This window comes from Gymnoscopelus microlampas (assembly GCF_963454915.1).
Source record: "Gymnoscopelus microlampas genome assembly, chromosome: 3".
In the NCBI taxonomy this organism is placed as follows: domain Eukaryota; kingdom Metazoa; phylum Chordata; class Actinopteri; order Myctophiformes; family Myctophidae; genus Gymnoscopelus; species Gymnoscopelus microlampas.
The window spans coordinates 40073790-40095644 of NC_139940.1; the positions used below are offsets into that span (position 1 = coordinate 40073790).

Here is a 21855-nt window from a genome sequence, read left to right on the forward strand (position 1 = left end):
TGCGTGCTCAGAGGGGCCTCAGAGAAAGTGAAGCATGTTGATCATTCTCCAACATGCAAATTGATTTATTGACCAGGGAATGTCTTGCACAATACCAGAACATCTTGTAAAAGAATCTGCCTGATACATATTTCCCTCTTCTTAAAAAAAAAAAAGTTTATTGTTGCAATTTGTAGTGGTTCATATTGTCATTTCTATATTCTTTCAGTTAACCACTTTAACCCTGGCGTCCCTATTTTGGGAACACTAGAGATAAATGTGCACTCAACATCAACAATTCGTACAATAAATTATGCGCTGAATTCAATCAGAGACCACTAAAAGCTGTTCTCTTAACTTAGCCAACTAAATCCGTTTCCAGATGTAGCTCATAAATATTTTCGGATTCATGCAACACTTAAGTTTGGCTTTTACATAATAGAGAGCTTGTGCAGCCATATTCCCATTCTACGCAACAGGAGCTGATGAAAGATGCCTGCAAAAGTTCTCTGCAGTCCCTTTTTTCCAAGGTAAAAGTGGAAAATTGGCTAACACGGGCATACAGTACACATGCATGTGCTTGAGGTAAAATAAAGACGACAAGCCTCGCTTATATTCCAAGCTCTGCAAGTCACGGACCACTTTGACTTCTCCTTTTCCAGAGTGGAAAGAAGTGAAGTCACAGATTATGCCCCCCTTGCCTTCCAAAAATAATCTTCGGGACCCAAAAACACTGCCAAGTTTCACTCATCCTTAACCCTTGCCCCTCAAACTAACCACCCTTCCCCCGTCCCAGCCACCTCTGTCTCTCTATCTCTCTAACAAGTTGTCAGGTGTTGGGGATATGGTGACCGACTAAGCTACGCCCCCTACAGCTCCTATGACCAGCCCAGTGGAAGCTCACTTCCAGCCACAATAGGGCTACTGTAGGCAAACTTTAATTACATTAGTATCAATACTCAACGTGGCCTTGTCGGGTAAATGTTGTACTGTAGTTCAGTGGTGCCACACGTTCAAAGGTCCAATATCACTTTACCATTTGTGACATAAAAGAAATAACAGGTATCGGATTTCAGATATTTGGTGGTAAAGTATATAAACAACAGTGAAGGAGAACAAAAAGTCTTTGTGTGCAGTAAACGAGTTCCAGCAGTGAGATGTGCACAGATTTGAAACAGCCCTCGTCTCCTGTTTTCCAAGCTCTGTGAGAGCTCTATTGCTTGTTACTTCATTGCAGGTCGGTGCCGCGTGCAGAAAATAGCCGATCTACAAGATCATAACGCGTCCAGGTGCGATGCATTGCGAGGTTGTAGATTGGCTATTTTTGGCGCATGACGCCAGAACGCAACAAAGTATGAATCAGGGTTAAGTCCACCCTCAGCTACGCAGCAGCCAGGGATCAGGATTTACATGTGAGACACGTACTACATCTATTGGGATAAAGAAAGTATACTTAAAAGCTATAAAACTAGGAAATTGTGTGGATCGTGGGACGCACATAGAGGTGGCATTGCTCTAATGCGGATCTCGGACTTCATGAGACCAGCCTCTGAAATCAGTCATCTACACTACAGTATGACGTCAGTTGTCTAGTGACCAATATTCATCCAATATTTAGATCATAGCCCCATTGACTTCCATTATAACATTTAAGTTAAATATTTTAAAAAGGATGAAACAATGTGTGGCCTACTGGCGGCATGCATACAAATTTTGGCGCTGAGCGGTCAAGCGATTTACAAGATTAGCTCCGGACAGTCACACACAGAACACAGACAACAACAGACCCTGTCATAGATGGCTAGCCTCTTGCAGAGCCATGCCGTAAAAAAAAGTAAGTATTGCAGTAATGCCATGGATGCATCAACGCGACACCCCTGATGCCTACATATTTACATATTTTTTTGTTTTGCCATTTTATGCTTAATTTGAAATAGGTCAGTGCAGACTATAGACAGTAAATCTGCTTGGATTCAAACCCAGGTCCTGAGGTCATATGGTCTGCAAAGAACTGACTGAGCCACCAGGCACCCCATCCGTCCCGTCATACATGATAAAAAACACTTGGACACTTAATCAAATAAACATTTTGTATAAAACCCTTGTGAGAGCAACAGCGCACGATACAACATGACTGAAAGGAATTATTATGAGCTGAGTTATGAGCTGAGTTATGACCACACCCCTTTATTATGACATAAGCCTCTAACCGACCAATGGGAAAATAATTTACTGCTTCCTCACCTTATTCCTTTCCCACCTTCACAGCCAGTAGCTGAATATTGTTGGTGGTCTTACCTTTCTTATAGCTCCTCCAGAAGCGGTCCCCGAGGGGGTCTCCTAAGTCCATGCTGCTCTGATCTAACATGATTGTGAAAAGGCTTCCGTCCAGTACCTCCTCCAACTAATAACAGCAGCTCAGGCCGTTTCCACCACCCTGTCTGAATCACACTGCTACTCCTTGTTTTCGCCCATGTGAACCCCACTGCCCGTCCGGCGGAGCCTCATGGCATGCGAGACAGGGCAGGAAGACAGAATGGTGGGACTGAGGGGGCACATTCAGCGTCGGAGGGAGATGGTTACAGAGGAACAAGGGATTCTTTTCATATTCCAGTCCATAAATACAAAGCTACAGTACATTGATGCCATAAATCCGAGGCCAGAAAACATCCCCTTGGCTGCCCCTCCTGCCAATATCCCATACAGTACATCTAATAGCACCCACGTCTTGTTCCAGCACTACTAACTGCGTTGCTTGCACAGTGGCTGCCTTGTCCATGAATTCCCGCAAATCTCACCCCATAGTCATTAAGACGATGGGTGGACATTGCAAAAGAGAGGGTAAGAGAGAACTAAAGGGAGAGAGACAAAAGGCAATGACGAACTTTGGCCACCTGAGCTAAAAGCAAAAGGCACCAGCACGGTGTCCAAGAACAACCCCAGAGTGAGTCCAGGAGTGTGTCTCTTGCATACTTATAGCATGGTTTATGGAGAGCAATTAGGCCGTTTCCAAGCTGTTAAAGACCCCTTCAGCCTTGGAAGGGTAAAGAACCAATTGAGAAGAGTAAACCAACTTATTTAACACATGCTGAATGCTCACACAGCAAATTCTTTCTGTGTGACTCTAAATAACCAACTGTTTCAGAGTGGATCAGCATTATTTTAAGAGCCTAATGAAAAATAAAATGAAACCTTTTCTAATGAAGCATCGCGTTAGTTCATGCAGGACACGGGACGCCCAGCTTTATCAGCTGTCAGTCTGCTGATTGAATAAGTGTTTCTAATCAGCCACTTATCACAATCCATTCTCACAACAAGGTGGTCAATTTAAATATGACTCCCACCTACACTTTATCTGTCTTCCATGGCTCTAAAGTTAAACTTAAATTTAATGTCTTAATTTGGGCCAGCTTCCCATGGGGGATTTCAGCATTGCGTTTCCTGATTTAGCTTAGCATGCTGCTTGGCTAATTCAAGGCGCATCTTAAGAGAGGAGTCATCGTGTCAAGTATAACTGTATTCCATTTGTTGCAATAAATAGTTAAATATATGACCAGGGTGTTCCTGACTGAATTATTATACATGCAAGAACTGGGGAGGGGCAGTAGAGCAAAGGGCATGGGGTGACTCAAATGTTAAGACTTCATCCTCTGGGGGCCGGGGCATAAATGTGCTCAGCAAGATTCATGGGATTTTGAGATATCTTGTGTGCCAGTGGAATTGTTGGCCTAAGAGTGGTGCTAGACTCTCTGAAGAACATGAAGGTGCACAGCAAATTCCACAGAATGTTTGATGGATGATGGACCAACATCGTCATCCTACCCCATCACTAGCGGAGCTTAAAACTTGATCTGAAGTAAACTACTGGTGCACACGGACCTCAGGCAATAAACTTCCCTTCAGATAAAAGAGTTTTTTGTCCTCTACTAAGTAATTTGAACGCCTTTGTTCTGATTAATCCACAGCATTGAACCTGTCCAAACCTATATCCTCATTTTTCTGGCTATGTCAGAACTACTCTACAGTACTTCCTTGAAGTCCAAAGATGCCTTGTCTTGCGCAAGAGTCAGGACAAACTGATATAGACTTCATAGATGAAGTTGAGCTCATGTACACACACACACACACACACACACACACCTCATTCTCACGCAATATAATTGGAACTTTCCAAGATCCAACACTGCTTAGCTGAAATCAGACCTGCACAAAATGGAAATCCAGTTCCATGATGGTGGAGAGAGAGAGCATAAAATGGCTGTTGGAAACATCAGGCTGGTGAGTGCCAGCCAAAAGGGGCCAGCCTGTTCGCACCACCCACTGCAACAAACCACCACTATGATGAGAGGGCAGCGCTCATTCATTCCCTCATCACACTGTTATGGTTAGAGTGCTTAGGTTACACACAATCGGAAATGCACGGGAGGAAATAATCTGTACATGGGACAAAGCAAAAGGAAAATGGATCACTACAAGGAAAAGTGTCCAACGGTAAAACAAAAGTTGATGATTTACATAAAAATATCGTTTGGAATATTTGCACTCTGAGTCACCGATGACAGAAATCGCACATGGGCGGGTGTGGTCGTGCGGGCCATAGGGTTGCTATGACAATGTGACTCATACACTCAGGACCCAGTTTAGGTAAATACCACGTGTTGTCCGCAGCTGAGGTCGCAGGGAATGTGGCCTAGCCGTTGTCAGGGGCAACAGTCTTTCAAACAAAAAAACTGACACAGGATCCGGAGTCTGGCCTTCCTGGCTCGTTGTCACATTGGCAGATTTACATTGCAACCTGAAGAGGCTGAGGTGTATTTTTAGACAGATGTCCTGACAATCAGGGACTACAGTACATGTGTAGATGTCTGAACGCAGAGAAAGTGAAGATTTCTCAAAACATGTACAGAAAAGACACAGGGACAGATACACACATCCACATGCACACATGTACAAACACACACATGCACAATATAGCGTGATTTATTAACCACATTCCCATAAAACCCCTTCCATCTGGAGAGAATGAATCAGTTGCATTCTTTCCTCTGGCATGAAGAGAAAATAAAATAAACGGCTAAAGAGGCACTGCCTTTCCTGAAAGGAAGGCTTGCAGTAACTTACTTACTTTGTTTGTGACTGAGAAAAGAAAGGGTCTATTCTACTGCTTCACACACATCAGTTACAGTAGTGACTCACCGTCATTGTTATCTACTTAGTTAGCTCTTTTAGCACGCTGACTTTCACTGAGTTGATCTCCCACAAGAGGGCTCTTTCTGCTCCCTACTGCAGACAAGCATTGCATTGGGACTAGATTCAAGAATCTACAGACGTAAACTACCATTCTTGCCAACTCTGGAATGTTTTCATCTTATTTTTATACTCATGTTTATTAATGTGCTCTGTCCCTATCAGATAAACAAAATCATGAATTAAGATGAGCTAAATACATTACCAACAACAACATACATTTTCAGTGTAATAATACTCTCCACCATTTTAACTATCTTTTTTCTTTCTGAGAAAGTTTTTTTCTTGTTAAGGCAGGTTTGAGAGGTGTCTTGATGTTATCTGACTGTTAGCGGTTCTCACAATCCTGTTATTGCTTTGCATTGCTGAGAGGTGAGGACAGAGTAGCAAGGCCCCATTTCCAGAAAAGACTTCAGTCAACGACTTCCAGACAACCTTTACAGACACTCTGCAGAAATATACATCACTGAATGCAAATGTTCTTACAATGGCACCCTTGGAACACAATAAATAAAGTTGTGAAAAACTGTCTGAAAATCTAATGATATTACAATATTCATGAATTAATTAATCTAACAGTACAGTTGCTTTGCAGAAGTACTGTATTAGGTCAGTGGTAAAACAAATGCATTACTGTAGAATGTCTTTCCTATCTTTAATATCAGCTTAATCACTATCGCATCACTATTGCGCAATCCAATTAGGTGAGCACGGAGTATGTTGCTCTGGTTGTCAGCAATCTCTCAACACCCTCGGAAATAAGAACACTGTACATGAACCGACATAAAATGTTACTCAACAAGTGTGTGCAGCAGCAATGCCACAATGTGATGAGAAGATCTTAATGTGTCAACGGTGCGGTAAAGCATTCACTCTCCACACACGGCCGTGATAGAGAGGCATCATGCCACTCTGTGCCACTGACTGCACGTGAACTACCGGAGATAACTGTACAAGAGTAGAGAGCATCACGCCCTGATGGTGGAACGAGATATGATATCTCATTGTTCTGTCTCTACTGTACCGCCGGCTAAAACATACAGGGGTTCAAATGTTCTTTCCACCAGTGTCTTTGAGACACTTCTGGCCAGTGTCCAAGTGTTGAATGCTGGCAAACAATTAAACCACACCCAGCGGAGCCTCAGGGTGTACTCCATAGATGTATAATAATATCCTATGCTGCTAGGTGTTTATCTGCAAAATGTGGTGAGGTATTTGAACAATACCCTGTACCCTGTAGTCACAGAACTCAAAGGCTGCTGAAGGTTTGTCTCCTTTAGCCATATATATGTGATAGTCTATCTTCATTGAACTGAGAGGGGGAAAAAGAAAGAAAAAACGATTACTCTTGTGCCACCAGTGCCGCATTAAATGAGATTTAGGTTTCCTATTTGGCTCGTATCGGTATTGCTGGGTTGGGTCAAGCCGTATCCTGTTTTCCACTGTGACACCTACCGTAGAGAAAACGTTCCCTGTTGAAGACAGGGAATGCCAGTCCAAACAATGTGAAGGCAAACTACTACAGTGTGTACATCCGTTTCCACTCAACTGTCATAAAACAATCTATGGGTCAGGTGGGATCCATTCCAGGGCCGCAAACAACACTGTGGACAAATTCCTCATGTACTGTTCAGTTCTATATGAAAATAATATATAGGGCCTATATGAAGACAGTTATAATACTCTATCACTAAGTGTATGTTAACATTTTGACCTTGACGGAGTGTAGCCCCGCAGGGGAGAAAGGAACAGAGTATTCCTATAGCCAACAGCCTATCTGGTTTCTGCCCTGACAACTCTGAAAATTGCTTCAAGTCTTTGCAACTCCCCTGAGGGTTTCAACAAAAACTATTAGAGACATTCCTCATTCAAGAAACTCTTCTTAAATTTCAAAAATATTGTAGTTTAGCCCTGCTGCTAAGTAAAGACCAATTGGATTCAAGAAACTGAAACTGTGTTACACAGGTGATGAATGATATTGGATGCGTGTTAAATAATTTGAGAAGATTAACACCATAAAAGGCATGCACCGAAGGGTTGTGCAACAAGAAGAGGAAAGCCTAATTATACTCCATAGTACGACACTGTCACTCGTCAAAAATAACAAATCTACAAGCTGACAATGCTTTGCATTGCGACGCACTGTCAGCTTGTAGAGCTGCTGACGAGTGATGTTCCCACGTAACACTACTGTAATTGATTTTTCATAGAGAATGTGGCATTCTTAGGGCGTTTACACATTTCTAGATGCATACACGTGTCTCGCAGCACTTTAAGGTCAAATTGTGATCATAAGCACGTTTCATGAATGAGGTCCAGAGCTGAACCAAAACAAGACAATGGTTTTAATTTGCTGTATCGAGGTGGTTTAATGAAATACTCGTTGGTAGTATCATGGGGTGAAATGGTAGGCTCTATATGCATTACAGTACTATTTGAATTGTACTGTTTGAATTGTGTATTTTATGTACCTGCAGCTGATGCATGGAAATGAGACATACAGTAATAGAAAGGCAGCAATGGTAGCATGTGCTTGGAAATGCAAAACCCACTGCATTAAAGTTTCAAAATGATCTCAACTTCGTTTGTCATAGATAGGGGACCCATGTCTCAGATCTCTATCCACCTCGGGTGATGATTTAAGAACCATTGTGCGTTGCTGCCAAGTGAACGCTAAAGCCTATAATCTCAGTCCCCTTTGAGAAGCCAGCCAAAAAAAAGGCTTCAGTATTCTTATGGCATTACCACACACACACACAAAGAAGCTTCTGATCACAGAACTTTTGAGAAAATATGTGTTTGTGAAGCTATCATCACATCACTGGAGAGCATCTATTCTTGGCATTTTCAACTCTTCACATTGTAAAGTTCGAAGTTACTGAACAACCATTGTTATCTGTCGCCGCCCATATATTCCCACTCATCCAGTGTGGGAATGTTACCACTTCCACTGAACATTTATATAACAGTATAGAGCACTGAAGGTTTGTAGTCCTAAAACCTGTTAAAAAAATAAGTTATTTTGCAGTTCTGGTTCAACTCATCTCAATGTCTATGGGCTTTTTTTAAATTAGTTTTTGGTTAGATGCATGAAATAAGGTTGTGTGGTTAACACAGGGTTAACCGATTTCCACACTTTATTATCCAACATAAAATACATCAGTGAATACCTTTAACATTTTATTCTCCTCAGGGGTCTAGCGCATTGTAACAGGTTACTCATTAGCTTTTTACTTCTGGTGATTGCATCTCAAACATAATAAAAGTCGTGTTTGTGACAATTATCTTGCTAAATAAAAGATAGTATTGTTAACTTGTACTTGCTTATATTCAGCAATAATCAAAAATCCAAAGCAAAAATCCCATAGCCTTTTTTTTAGGGAGCCAGGAAGATGCTAACTTGGGTAACTCCGTACGCCCCAAAAATACATAATCCCTTGACTGCTCTATAACTATGGTTAATTGAAATTCAAAAATCACCCTTCAGTGATAATTATTCACAAAGCAAAAATACTGTAAATGCAAGCAGAGGAACCTCATTTTAAACTTGTCTTTTTCACATACCCAGGCAATACCTTTGGAAAGGATATAATTCAATGAATGTAGAGATGTCACCTCTTCTATGGGGGCGAGGCCTCACCCAGGTGTTACAGTACGATAACACACAGGGTAACTCCCATGGGGTGTGAACAAGCATTCCAGAGCAACATGACAGTCTAGGAAAGGCAAGTCACGGCCCAACCCTTTACTACAACTCTTCCAGACACACTTCAAAACCTTCAATGACCCCGTGCAAACATAGATGTCAGAAACGTCTGAGTGATTTAAACATGCCTCTAGGTTTTTCTTTTCTTTTCTTTGAAATATGAATCTGGAATGTGCTCTACGCATGTATTGTGGCTCTGTATTGTGTGAGTGCCTACAGTATGTGTCTGTTACACATACAGTACTACCTGCAAACATTGCAAAAGACACCCATAATTACACCACTGTCTTTTTCCCTGTTTTCCAAGAACTCTTTTAACAACTTTAACTGACTATCTGTGAGCTCTCTGTCAGCACAATATACCACATCACATTCCATGTTGCAGTTATGACATGGGGGTGGAGTTTACCACTCCCCATGCATGATATATGGTCAGTAACCTAGCTACCTTCTTTTGAGCTGCAATGCCTCACTGTGAGGCACAAAGATCACAGAGATCAAGAGATCTCTGTGATCACCTCACCTCACATTTTGTACAATTCTCACCTCACCACGACACAAAGTTAAAACGTAACAAACAACTCCCAATCAAGCATTATGAAAAACACTGAGTCAGTCAGGATACAGACATTAGTGTGTTTCCATGTATTGTCCTTATCGAACAGGTGTTGAAAGTGATGCTGTTTTTGTAGTTTGGTCAGAGCACTGTTCTCAACATGGGGTCTGGTCGACCCCCAGGGGTCCTTGAGGGGGTTCCAGCGGGTCCCCAGCTAATTGATAATTAAGAAACAAATGTGTCTATTATTGTAACCTCAGCTACATTGTAAATGAGGGCTTGCCCCTCAACTGTACTCCGAGTTTAAATAAAGGTGATGATGAAATGGAACAAATGGAACCACTGATGGTTCCATTTGTACACTCTCAGAGTTAAATGAACACCAAGGAATTTACAGTGTAGATTGGGGTCCCAGAGATAAAAATCATATCAAACGGGGTTCGGTGGCCTAATATCAAAATGGGGGTCCTTGAAATTAAAAAGGTTAAGAATCACTGAATTAGAGTACTCATTTGTTTGAGGTGCCATCAGGTCATCCAGGACATTCTTCATACATCAGTGAAACAATGGAAGTGGCACTCACCTGTAAAAACACAGACAGAATAAATACATTAACATAATAGAAAATATAGTGAAACATCAGAAAACATAGTGAAATATAGTGAAACATCAGAAAACATAGTGAAATATTCATAGTGATGAACTACTACTGAGGACATAAACTTGGAAGCAGTAGTGCATGACGGGAAAGAACATGCCCTCTAACCCTTACAAATACGTCAATGAAGTGTGTGAATTTTCTTCCATCTGCTGATTTTTAATAACTGACAGCTGCACCAATAAGTTCTGAATCAATGCATTTGACTATGACATAAGTTCATTTCAATTTCATTGCGTTACGTACATGCACTGTGAGAATGTAATACAATTATTTTTTTGGACAAGGTGGAGAGGCTAAGTATTTTTGCTCACAAGGTCTCTGAGTGATTGTTACAGAGAGGATTATGTAAGACCAATTATTGTGTCTGATGCAGGCCAGACAACCTCATGTCTCAACCTCTAGTTAACTTGCAAATAATGCCATCTACTGGATAATATGAGCAACAGCTGCCAATTTCCAGAGTTGCTACACTGTGGATGGTAGAGTTGTTTCAAATGCTATGGGGCTATGCCTCTTGCATCTCCTGATAGAAACAAATAACCTCAAAAATAATTATAATAATAACGTCATTTAAATCTGCAATACCGTAACTTTTTATGTCCTGCCCGGGATCCGAACCCTGGTCTACCACATGAGAGACAACATTCCTACCGCTCATTCAAGAGGCAACCCCCCACTTGGCTGGGGGAGATTTTGCTCTTCTACTTGTCAGCCAGTATGTGTCGTACCAAGGTCTACATTTCTCGGAATAAGATTAGGGAGACCATCTCCACAACAACTGCAACATACTCTGCCATAACGATTTGTTAAAATGATGTTTTATTCATTCAAATAAGTTCTGGGTTGAATTAATCAAGTGCCATAAAACTGGGTCACCGTGGACTTAAAATGCTCTCGATCCAATCAATCAATGCCACAACTATTTTAGCTCTGGTCAGATGTGTTACAGCGTGTCCTCATACTGGGTCACTCCAGTCTACCCCTAACAGAGACCACCCATATGGTTTGTTGGACTACACATACTGTACAGTTATTCATGCCTCGCTACAGATTCTCGTCAATTATGTGTTAACTCTGTCCACAAATTTAACCACCCACCATGATTTTACTCCTACTGTTTGGAGTGTGTAACCATGAACTGTTATAAATCACCACCCTGTGACAGTGGTGAATCGGCACACAGCACTCTTTTCTAAAAGGGGATTTCTCAGACCTCTGACATTTGCTTTCAACAGTTGGCTTGAGTTGCATAAGTGTTATTTATGAGAAATATTTTTGCGCAATATGAGCTTATTTACTGCAAGAGTGACAGATAGACCCATCAGTGCACTGGTTCTGTGTATTTATTGTATACTGTAAAAAGGATGGCCCCCAGACAATCATTCAGAATTTGGATTCTCAGTTTAAATGGTTTTCTGGGCGGTATTGAGCGAGATTCCCATCCCCAACAATCCAGCTCTAAATGTTTCAAGTATCTAGTTTAGTATAGTTGAAATAGCAATAAAATCAAGGCAGCCAACAGTATACGTGCATAGTTGAGCTGTGTTTTCAGCACCGTCTGGTGGCCAAATTTGTGCACAGAGTGACATACAGTATACAGTACATAATGTACTGTACATAGTACATACACAGCTGACAAAAAGGACAGTCTCATTAGAATAGTTTTGCAAATCATGCGAGTCGGTTAAAACATAAATACATCAAAATCACTGTTGACAAAAATGTGTAAAAATAAACACCTGGGCTCTTGCATTTGATTTTTGGTTTGTGAACCACCCCAAAGATCCTCACTTGGGATTCCATGACCTGAGAACTACTGCTGCTGAATAACAGACAGACGGGAAATTGACAAGTGGTCAATTAAACCATAATTAGGAACAATTTCTACATCACTAGAGGGCAACACTATAGTGTCAAGTCCAACACACAATCCTATGCCTTGGGCCTTTTTATCTGGAGGGTTAGAGACAGCAGTCACTGGCAGAAAGACAAACCCCACCCACTGCACCCAGACGGACAGACAGATGCTTCTTTTTACTCGGTGGGGGGTCTTCATATCTAGCCACAGCTTGATGGCGATACAGTGGGAACTTTCACCGCCAGGCAGTGTGGCATTAAAAAGGCCTTATTCAGTGAGAGAAGAACGCTTGTTGGACTCTAGCCCATTAAGACCTGAGGCCGATTCTACAAAGGCCTTCTGAATCAGAAGTTCTCAAAATTTTAATTCAAATTTAATTAATTCAAATTTAACAAAAGTAATTAAAATGTTCTATTTGTTTTCAAACACAAGATTAAAAAAAAAAAAGCTAAAATTGCAGATGTACAGGCTCGTAGTGCGACACAAAGTGACGCGCCGTGAGCTTGTATATCTGCTAATTTTGAATAGCCAACGCTAAAATCTAAAATGACACAGATGCTTTCCCGGTTTGAATGGGCTAGAGTGAGAGTCATCCCAGCATCGCTGCAAACATACAGTACTGGCTGTTGGAACAGAGACAGTGATGGTGGCTCAAGAGTAAGCTTACACACAGTGTGTATGTAGACAGTGAATCTTTTCAAGGCCACTGTTGGCATCCAATTACTTAGGCCTTGAAAGCATAGGCATGGGAAGGGGAGGTCTTTGTTAATTCCATGGGGGAAATTCAGTTTCAACTTCACCCGCTCAGGATGGGGGGGGGGGCTGTTAGGGGTTAAGTCTCTTGCTCAGGGACACTTCAACACGTGGACATGGCGGTGACCTTACCAGACAGCCTCTCCACCCGCTAAGCTACGGCTGACCCTTCTGTATGGACCCGAGTGGACCAGAGGTGGAGACTGAGTTTTCTACATGGAAACCATGATAAAAGTTGGGAAAGTTTTGTATGAGTGCATAATTATTAGGTGATTGGCGCGGGTAAACATTATATAAAATGCGGGAACAAAATTGGAAATTGCTTGACGGTGACGCCTGCACATATATTTTTTGCCCTTTCTCTGATAAAATATGGTGCACAATTGAGGAAAAGAAATGTATAAATTGACTGAAAAACTAGTATGAAGCCAATAAAACAACTAGTATGAAGACCACATGCAAAAAAGCAAGGAGATGGTGGTGGATTTCAGAATGACTCCTATAGACCAGGTGCACTGTACCAATAAGCAGTGCACCTGATGTCCGGTGGGCAGCAAGCTGGATTGGAGTAGAAACACAGAGAGGCCATATACAATTTACAATTTAGGCATTTAGCAAACGCTCTTAATCCAGAGCGATTTACAGTAAGCTAGGAAAACACGAGGTAATACATCAAATGCATAGAAATAGTAATCTAGGATCATAGGTAAACCAATAACCTATCATCAGTCTAAACAGTATAATGTAAAAAAATAAAAATAATCTGTACATAACTGTAACTGTCTACATAATATGCTATCCAAATGACATTTTAGCATTTGCATAAGCCTGCAAGGTCATCAAGACTAGGGCAAGTCCTACAGGCTAAAGTGGAGTCTTAAGAGGTGAGTCTTCAGATTACGGCAGAAGATTGGGAGTGAGTCTGCAGTTCTAACTGCAATGGGGAGTTCGTTCCACTGTGTGGGAGCCAGAAGGGAGAAGAGCTGAGCTGACTCCACTTACTGAAGAGGCTCAGGTCCATACAGAACCACACTAATGTGTTCCATCAGTCAGTGCCCATTCTTTGCTGCTGTGGTGTTGGAGCCGCATCATAAAAGCTGCAGACACAAACAGGATGAACAGACTGCTGAGGAAGGTGTGGTTCTTTCCTGAGGGCCAGCTGCCCTGGACCCAGTGAATGTGGTGGCTGAGAGGAGGAGTGCTGGCCATCATAGACAACACCTCTCATCCCCGTCATGACATTCTGGACAGGCAAGGCAGCACGTTCAGTAACAGGCTCATCCTGCCTCGCTGAGCAGCACATCACCATCACACTCTATCACTCATCCCTAAACCCCCTCAACCCCCAATCACAGACATGCACTACGCACCTGGACATTTACTCTTCTGTATATTTCTACAGTATTACTGTATATTTGTAGAATGTATTGTTTATTTGTATATCCCTAACTTACCCTCATTTTACTTCCTACTCTTATTTTATCTAAGTTTTGTTGTGTTAGTGTTGCTGCTGTAGCAATGACATTTTCTCATAGGGATTAATAAAGAACCTACCTACCTACCAGATGTAAGTAGGTAGTTAGGTAGGTAGTGTCGGTAGGTAGGTAGGTAGGTAGGTAGGTACTGTAGGTAGGTAGGTAGGTGTGTATGGTGAAAGTCTGGGATAGTGGGCAGCCATAGCTGAATATGGACAGAGAGGCCACCTGGGAAACAGAAGGTCCCAATTTCACATACTGTAGGCTGTGTGCAAATGTACTGTGACCAAAAAATACCCCAAAGGAGTGGGGATCATATTCTTATTATTATAAACGCAGTGTCCCCAATTACTATGGTACACACCATCATTAGTGGTATTCGCACATTCTGTCTGGTCTTCCCTGCAAGCACAGACAGGAGCACATACTGTAAACAGTAAAAAATATAATAATCTGTTCGCACGGATGCAGTGTTTGTTGATGTCTTTCTAAGTCATGTACTCGTACACTACAAAATCCTGAGTGGTCATTTAACTCCAGAGTTACATTTACACTCATGTTTTGCTGTACTTACAGGGCTCCATCACCCCAAAGCACTGTCTAAACAAATTACGTTGACCCCTCAACCCAGTGGAACAGCACCTCATTTTTGCCATAAATGGTTTGGACTGTGTATTACATAATGTGGAGAAGAACCAGGAAAATAATTTTGAATCTTCATAGATCACTCATGCACACCACACACACACACTCACACTCACACTCACTCACACACACACACACACACACACACACACACACACACACACACACACACACAAATATGATTGATAAAGTGAGAGAATATATTTCAGGATTCTTAACCACTTGAACCATAGCAAACATTCTCCGAAAATATTTAGTGTGGAGGGAAAAAAAGCTGTGGGCCTGGTATAGACCCCTGGGGGATTCCTGTCAACTCAGTATATAGGGTTCAAGTGGTTACGGTTCGCCATACAGTAACATTGACACCTGATGTGCATGTGTTGTTTGCGCTATGGTCTACTATACACCCCCGCCCACAGCCAAGCCCCCCCCCCCCCCCCCCCTCTCTCTCTCTCCCCCTCTCTCTCGCACGCTCTCCACCTGTTTCACTGCACCTTTGCTTTCTCCTGTCTCTGTTCTCTCCTCTCAGCCCCAGCGTTGTTCCTTTCACACACTGGTTCAGCTTACCTTTGCTCGAGTAGTACGAGTCCATGCCCAACAGCGACAGACAGAGACCTTTGGAACTGCAACGGCAGAGACTGTTCTTCTTCGCGATTTTACCTTTCTCTCTCTCTCTCCCTCTCTGGATCTTTAACTTTCTTTCACAGTCTGTGGTCTCTTTCTACCTCTCTCTTTTCATACACGTCACGCTGTGCAGATCAACAGAATGGGAGTCTACCCCTCCTTCACAGGTCAGAGCCGCCCTCTATAATAAAACCTCTGTGTCTGTGTGTGTGTGTGTGTGTGTGTGTGTGTGTGTGTGTGTGTGTGTGTGTGTGTGTGTGTGTGTGTGTGTGTGTGTGTGTGTGTGTGTGTGTGTGGTGGTGCTCAAGTGTTTGACAGAGAGCTAAAGTTTCAGATCCGCAACAAAAGCAAACAAGAGCACAAACTTCAAAGGGAATAGCTGGATATAAGTGAAATAATACAAGAAAACACAAAACAGAGACAACCCTGTCTGCCCAAAAAAGGAATATGTTAAGTCTCTAGTGTTCTTCTAAAAAGGTACTAAAATATGAAACCAGCACAGCAGTAGCTATTGCACAAATGCATCTGTATAAAACAAGACTATGCAGGTCGACTTCAGCTGGACACTTGATACAGTACTGTACTGTATATCATAATGGCCCACTTCCATCTTATTTGTGATCTAATATCTGCTCTGTTCTGCTAAACTGGAAGTTGAGTCATTCTTTAGAAAATGAATAAAATATGACAGTTTGACAGTTTTCATTTGAATGCGTTTTTCTTGCCAACGCCAACTATGAAGGACTAATGAAAGACTTTCCTGCTCGACTTGACTTCTCCATCCACCCTCCATTTAGGCTTTTTCTAAAATGTTCTAAATTCTTTCTCATTTTTGAGAAAAGAATTTGACCAACTTTGTGAAATCCAGAGCCATGTATCTGTTTTGTCTGTTATAAACGTGGCAACGTTCTGTCCAGTTACCTGATGGACCATTTCATTTGAATAAACACTCCTTGGAAATCGATCTCTGCCAATTATATGACCTTGCCCACTGACATTACAACCCAAAAGTGATCTCTTCTGGGCACTATGTTCCATGAAAATCTGCCCATCTGTTCTCAATTTTGACCATGACCTCAACCCAGTGGAACTTGACCTTAAATAATGATCATCTCTTCGGGGCAGCCCACTGATCAAGTTTCACGAAAATCCATCCACCCGTTCTCCAGTTATTCTGCTAATAGACAAATGGAACGAAGAGAAAGCATAACCCCGTCCAACTCTTAAATATGAAATGCCTGCACATAGCTGGCTGTGGGATAATGGAGATTCATACGTTTTCATTTTTTGTCAGTAAAGCAGAACAAGAAGATGGAATACATGGCACATCGCTAGCTGTTTTCAGCAGGAGTGATGGCCCCACCCAGGGGAAAATAATTCCATGCTGAATCTACAGTTTAAATTCCTAAGATACGTATGGAGATATTGTTTTTTTTAAAAGTTATTAATATGGATACATGAATATATAGAAAGAGATAGCGATTATCAACACGCAAGCACACAGGGAGAGAAAGAGTCAGGCAAATGACATTGAAAGATGAAAGAGACCCAGGGGTGACATTCTCCCCGCAGGCCCATGGTGCCAGGGGGTTGCAGCATTTAAGTGCATTGGCACAGAGCCACATGGGCTTGTACTGTAGACCTGGCTTTGTGCTAAGTCAGCTGAGGGGGAGGAACCAGTGGGTAGTGGGTAGGCCTACTCAGGCTTTAGAATAGACGCACAATGTAGACTTGTGTTTCTTACAGTACAGCATGTCGGGACCTGAGAGAGGGTTGTGTGGTTCTCTGTCAGGGTCACAAACAAAGATGGAGGAATATTGTTATTTAGGCCTCAGGACACATTTTGGTGTCGACATCATCTGCCATTGTCAGAGAAGTAGGAGTGTGATATAGATGTATGCAACCAAACTAAATTATCTGATTGAATTCAGTCTCCAACTAGGGTTTCATTTTGAAACCAGTGCAGGTGGGTACAGTGAACCGTCTCTAGAGGGTCAGTTGCAAAGGGTGTTGTAGTATCAAGTCGGAGTACTGAGCAGGTGTTGAGCTGAAGGGGATGGTGGCTGGGGTTAATTATTTACATGTACTCTGACATAAATGACATTCCAGCACACACATTATACTGTAACTACAAAATGCCTCCATCAAACCCAGAGGAACAGATGATTTACCTTTAAGTTTTAGCCCAGTTTTAAGTCACCACCAATAAATGGCAAATAGGAATTTGGTGAGCAAGTGTTTGGCTGAATATGGAAGATGAAAACACTAAATCACACATGCTTTTGGAACAGAAGTGGAAATATTTTCCATTCTCCTTCTGGCTCTTATTACTTGGGATAAAGGGAACCAAATGTTCTCTAATATTTGATCCAATCTCTTGGGGGTTGGGGGCATCCACTGTTTGAGAGTGATGTTCAAGCTGTACGTCTCGATAGTGAGCCGTGACCGAGATTGTTTAATTTATGAATATATGAGTAGTCTCATCCCAAAATTTGACACTTTTTATGTCAGAGACATGGCAGTATAAGTATACAGCAGTGGTTCTCAAACCTTTTTATGTCAAGGACCCTCAAATTGATACAGTATGTATTTAATCGCGGACCGATCCGACCCATCTCAGAAACAGTTTGCGGGGACCGTCAGAAGCAAGATTTGCACACATTTTCATTTTTTTTCAAAAATGGCAGATCTACAAGCTCGCACCGCGCTATGAGCTTGTAGATCTGCTAAATAGCCAAAGTATAAAATATGGTTAAAGTGGTTAAATGATTGTGATGCTATTTTGTTGGGGACCCCCTGGTACCCCCCCAAGGACCCCACTTTGAGAACCAATGGTATACAGTATGTCAGCTAGATGTGAAATAATGAACTGTGTAATGACAGTAACTTAGCGAAAATATCCTACCACTCAAACAGAGAGCGTCTCCTTCCCAAACCCCAATGGTTCTAATCAGCCCCCCGCCCACAGGAGTGGCCCAATTCACTCACAACTTGCTACAAAAATCGCTCATGAAAAACTATATAATCTCCTACATTTCATTTTCCACCTTCACATGTGTCTCCTTCTCTAATAATCAAAAAGTGCTATATATTTCATCTCGCAATTTACTTCCGGATGGTTCGTTTTGCACCTTTTTTCGCCACATCGGTCACGGGAAAGAAATAAGCACTGCCGTGGTCTATGGAAACGAGCCCAAAAGTGCACCCAAATAAGCCCAAAAACGCTTATACAAACAGTCAGACCTGGCAACGCAGCCTACGCCAATCATGCGTGAGAGATCTACAGGCTATGGGGCAGAGACGCCACCGTATCTTAGCAACAACGACAGTGCTCACTCTCATTGCTCGTGTCACGCTAAGAGCAGTTTCCAGACAATGGCATCGCAGAGAGCTTGCTGTAGCCGCTGCCATCAGAGTCAGTCGCAGCGACGACGGACAGGGCGCTGTGATAGTTGGCATGTAGCTAACGCTAACATCGTTGTTGTCATGCCTGCAGCGGCTGTGCAATCACTTTGTCAACAATGCACGTTCGTGTGGTGAATGTTATTATTGCTGCTCAGTTAGTCCATTGTAGATGGTGTATATTGTGGCCTTGTGTGTCTTCTGGAGAACTGTGTAGCTCCACAGCAACTCCAGTAACTAACGTAATGGCAGGACCGCCCCGTGCAACACATGTTTAGACTCCCACAATTTGTTTGACTCCGTTCCACAAGTCAATATTGTGAACATAGCAGATCTACAAGCTCAAAACGCCTCATGTTGAGAGGCGTTGTAAGCTTGTAGATCGACTATTTTCAACATGTTTGCCTCTCTCTTATATTATTTGACAATTTGGCCAATGTTTTATAGCAGGGGTCTTCAACAGGGGGTCCGGGACCCCTAGGGGGTCCTCAGAGTTACTACAGGGGGTCCGCCAAATCTTTGTGATATGATTTTTAACCATTTCAACCATTGAAATTGAACCATTTCAACCCAAGCATCCCTTCTCTGAGGAGAACTTTAGCCAAAAATAACAGATCTACAAGCTCACAACGCCTTGCGCTGCGAGACGTTGTGAGCTTGTAGATCGGCTATTTTTGGCAGAGTTATAGGTGTAGAGGGAAAAAAGAGCAGCAAACGTTTATCTGAAACACAATTTGATACAATATAGAGGGGGTCCCTGCTTCATCTCTCTCTCAGCTAGGGGGTCCTTGGCCTGAACACGTTGAAGACCAGTATAGTTTGTTGACTACTTTTGTTGCAGTAATGGTCTTTTCCTTTACTTTCGTTTTTTTATTGTCTCCGCCAGGCCGAAAGGCATGGCGCGAGAGTATGTTTTACCCCCTGTCCGTCCGTCCGTCCGTCCGTCCGTGCGTCTGTGGATAGCTAATCTCCCACATTGTTGCCTTGATCCCAGCCAAACTGTGCACACACACTCCCTGGATGCCAATTCAGAACCTCTGCCCCATTTTTTCCACATGGCCCTGTTATAGTGACACCAGGAGGCTGCTTTTTGCAAAACACATTTTTTCACAGTACTCCTACATATTTTGTCCAAACATCACGCAAATCGGTACACAGTATCTCTATAGTCATTAAAAAAAACGGGTCTTTCAGATTTTTCATATTCCATCCTGATTGGCTAAAAATGGCTTCCAAAGTTTGCAGGACTGCTCCGTTTTGACCAAAATGCCTCAAATTATGAACACAGCATGCACTTTCCGTGCAACTTTGCACCCACATTCCCACTATGCCGAGGAAGAAATTCCACTTGAGATTTTTCTAATCAGCCTCATGGTGGCGCTATAACAGCCCGATTTGTCTTTTTACCTATAACTGCACCAATCTGTGTAAAACTTTGTATGTGCACTCTCTACAGGTCAAGGAAAAACCTTTGCCCTGCATTTTTCACATCTACCTTTTATAGCGCCACCAGGAGGCCAACGTCAGGGCTCTCAATACTGCACATTGGTGGAGGAGGAGGGGCCGCAGGGCGACCGCACACATCGCTGAACCAATGGTAGCCCACGGATGTTTCCTCTGGAGATTTAAAATCTATCCCTCTATGCCACATATCATCCGCTCTACAGGGTCTTCACTGACCGAGCCACGGCCCCACTGGCCCTCATGACGCTACGCCACTTATATGCGCTGCCAAGTGGCCGCGGGCGCTACGTGGGCGTGGCGGCGGGCTAGACGCGAGGCCCTGCGTAGCAGGGCCGAGCTTCTAGTTCATAACAATAATATAAGAGTTATAAAGTCAAGATGTCAAACAAAATAAAATGCAAATAAAAGTATGCTATTTTACATTTTGTTTGATGAGTCATTACCAGTAGTTTTTTATTCTCTTGTACATTGAAGTTTGGTCCTGAGATGAAGGACGCTTTCTGGGTTCCCTAAAACCCTCTTTGAGGCTGATCAGCACGCTAATCCTATTCTGAAAGCCAAAGGTTCAGCTTCTGAGTTCTGAGTCATCATGTTCCTTGGGGAAAATCCCCAATGCACCACAGAGAGAGACTACGTCTTACTATTGATAGTTTGTTCCTCTTGATGCTCTGTACAATTTCACTGCTAGATATTGAATTAATTATCATATATAAATGGCTATTATTATCATGACTCATGAGCATCTTAATGTTCATCAAATGTTAGCTAGTGACAATACAATACAGGATTTTGAGTGAGGATAAAGATTTTAAATTCATCCATAAATCATGCAAAGCCACAAAAATATTCATTCCACACTCACTCGTGCAGATACACACGCACGCACGCACTCACAACATGCACTTTTTACTACAATATGAGGAAGTGAAGTGAAGTGTGCTCAGGTACTGTAGCACTTCACCTGTACTTCCTCTTTGCAATCTTTATCCATCAGAGGGACATTAACTGAAGCAACAGCTGTAGGAGGACATGCTTATCTCTGCTGTGAGGTCTTTCCCAAGGGCCCCACTGTCTATCACTGTAAATAGCTCAACAACAGAGAAGGGAAACTACCCTATGATGCATTTCCTAACAGGGATGCAGGGATAACCCTGTCACAGGATTGTCATGGATTATGTAAGAACTTTTAAAGCGGTTATGGACGTGGCCATGAAACCGCAAGCACGCATGTCCAAAGCCCATATGGGGATAATCTGTTGAAAAGCAGGTTCAAAACACAGTGGCAGAATGCTAGTTCTCAGCATAATATGATATTGTTTGGTAAAGGAAATGGTGAATGGTTCATTCAAGGCCATCGTACTGAAACTGGGATTCCAGCAGGCACACAATCAGACACACAAGCATCTCAATTTGGATCATGGCCAAGGAATTTGATGGAATTCCCATATGCGGAAAACAAGTGGAAGGGGTGGATGGAAGATTCAA

The 21855-nt window shown here is 42.4% G+C and overlaps 1 protein-coding gene across 6 annotated transcripts in view; it reads right to left on the bottom strand.

The window, feature by feature from the left end:
* The window catches only part of plecb (plectin b), a 135254-nt gene that overhangs the window by 82998 nt on the left and 30401 nt on the right, over positions 1–21855 (bottom strand). For 2 of the 6 annotated variants that reach the window (XM_084053665.1, XM_084053663.1), the window contains exon 1: positions 15448–15487. The exons of the other annotated variants lie outside the window; for them this stretch is intronic. In XM_084053665.1, the coding sequence (XP_083909791.1) occupies positions 15448–15472 (25 nt within the window). In that variant the 5' untranslated portion in view covers positions 15473–15487. Of the gene's footprint in view, positions 1–15447; positions 15488–21855 lie in introns of those variants that run through there. 6 annotated transcript variants of the gene reach the window in all.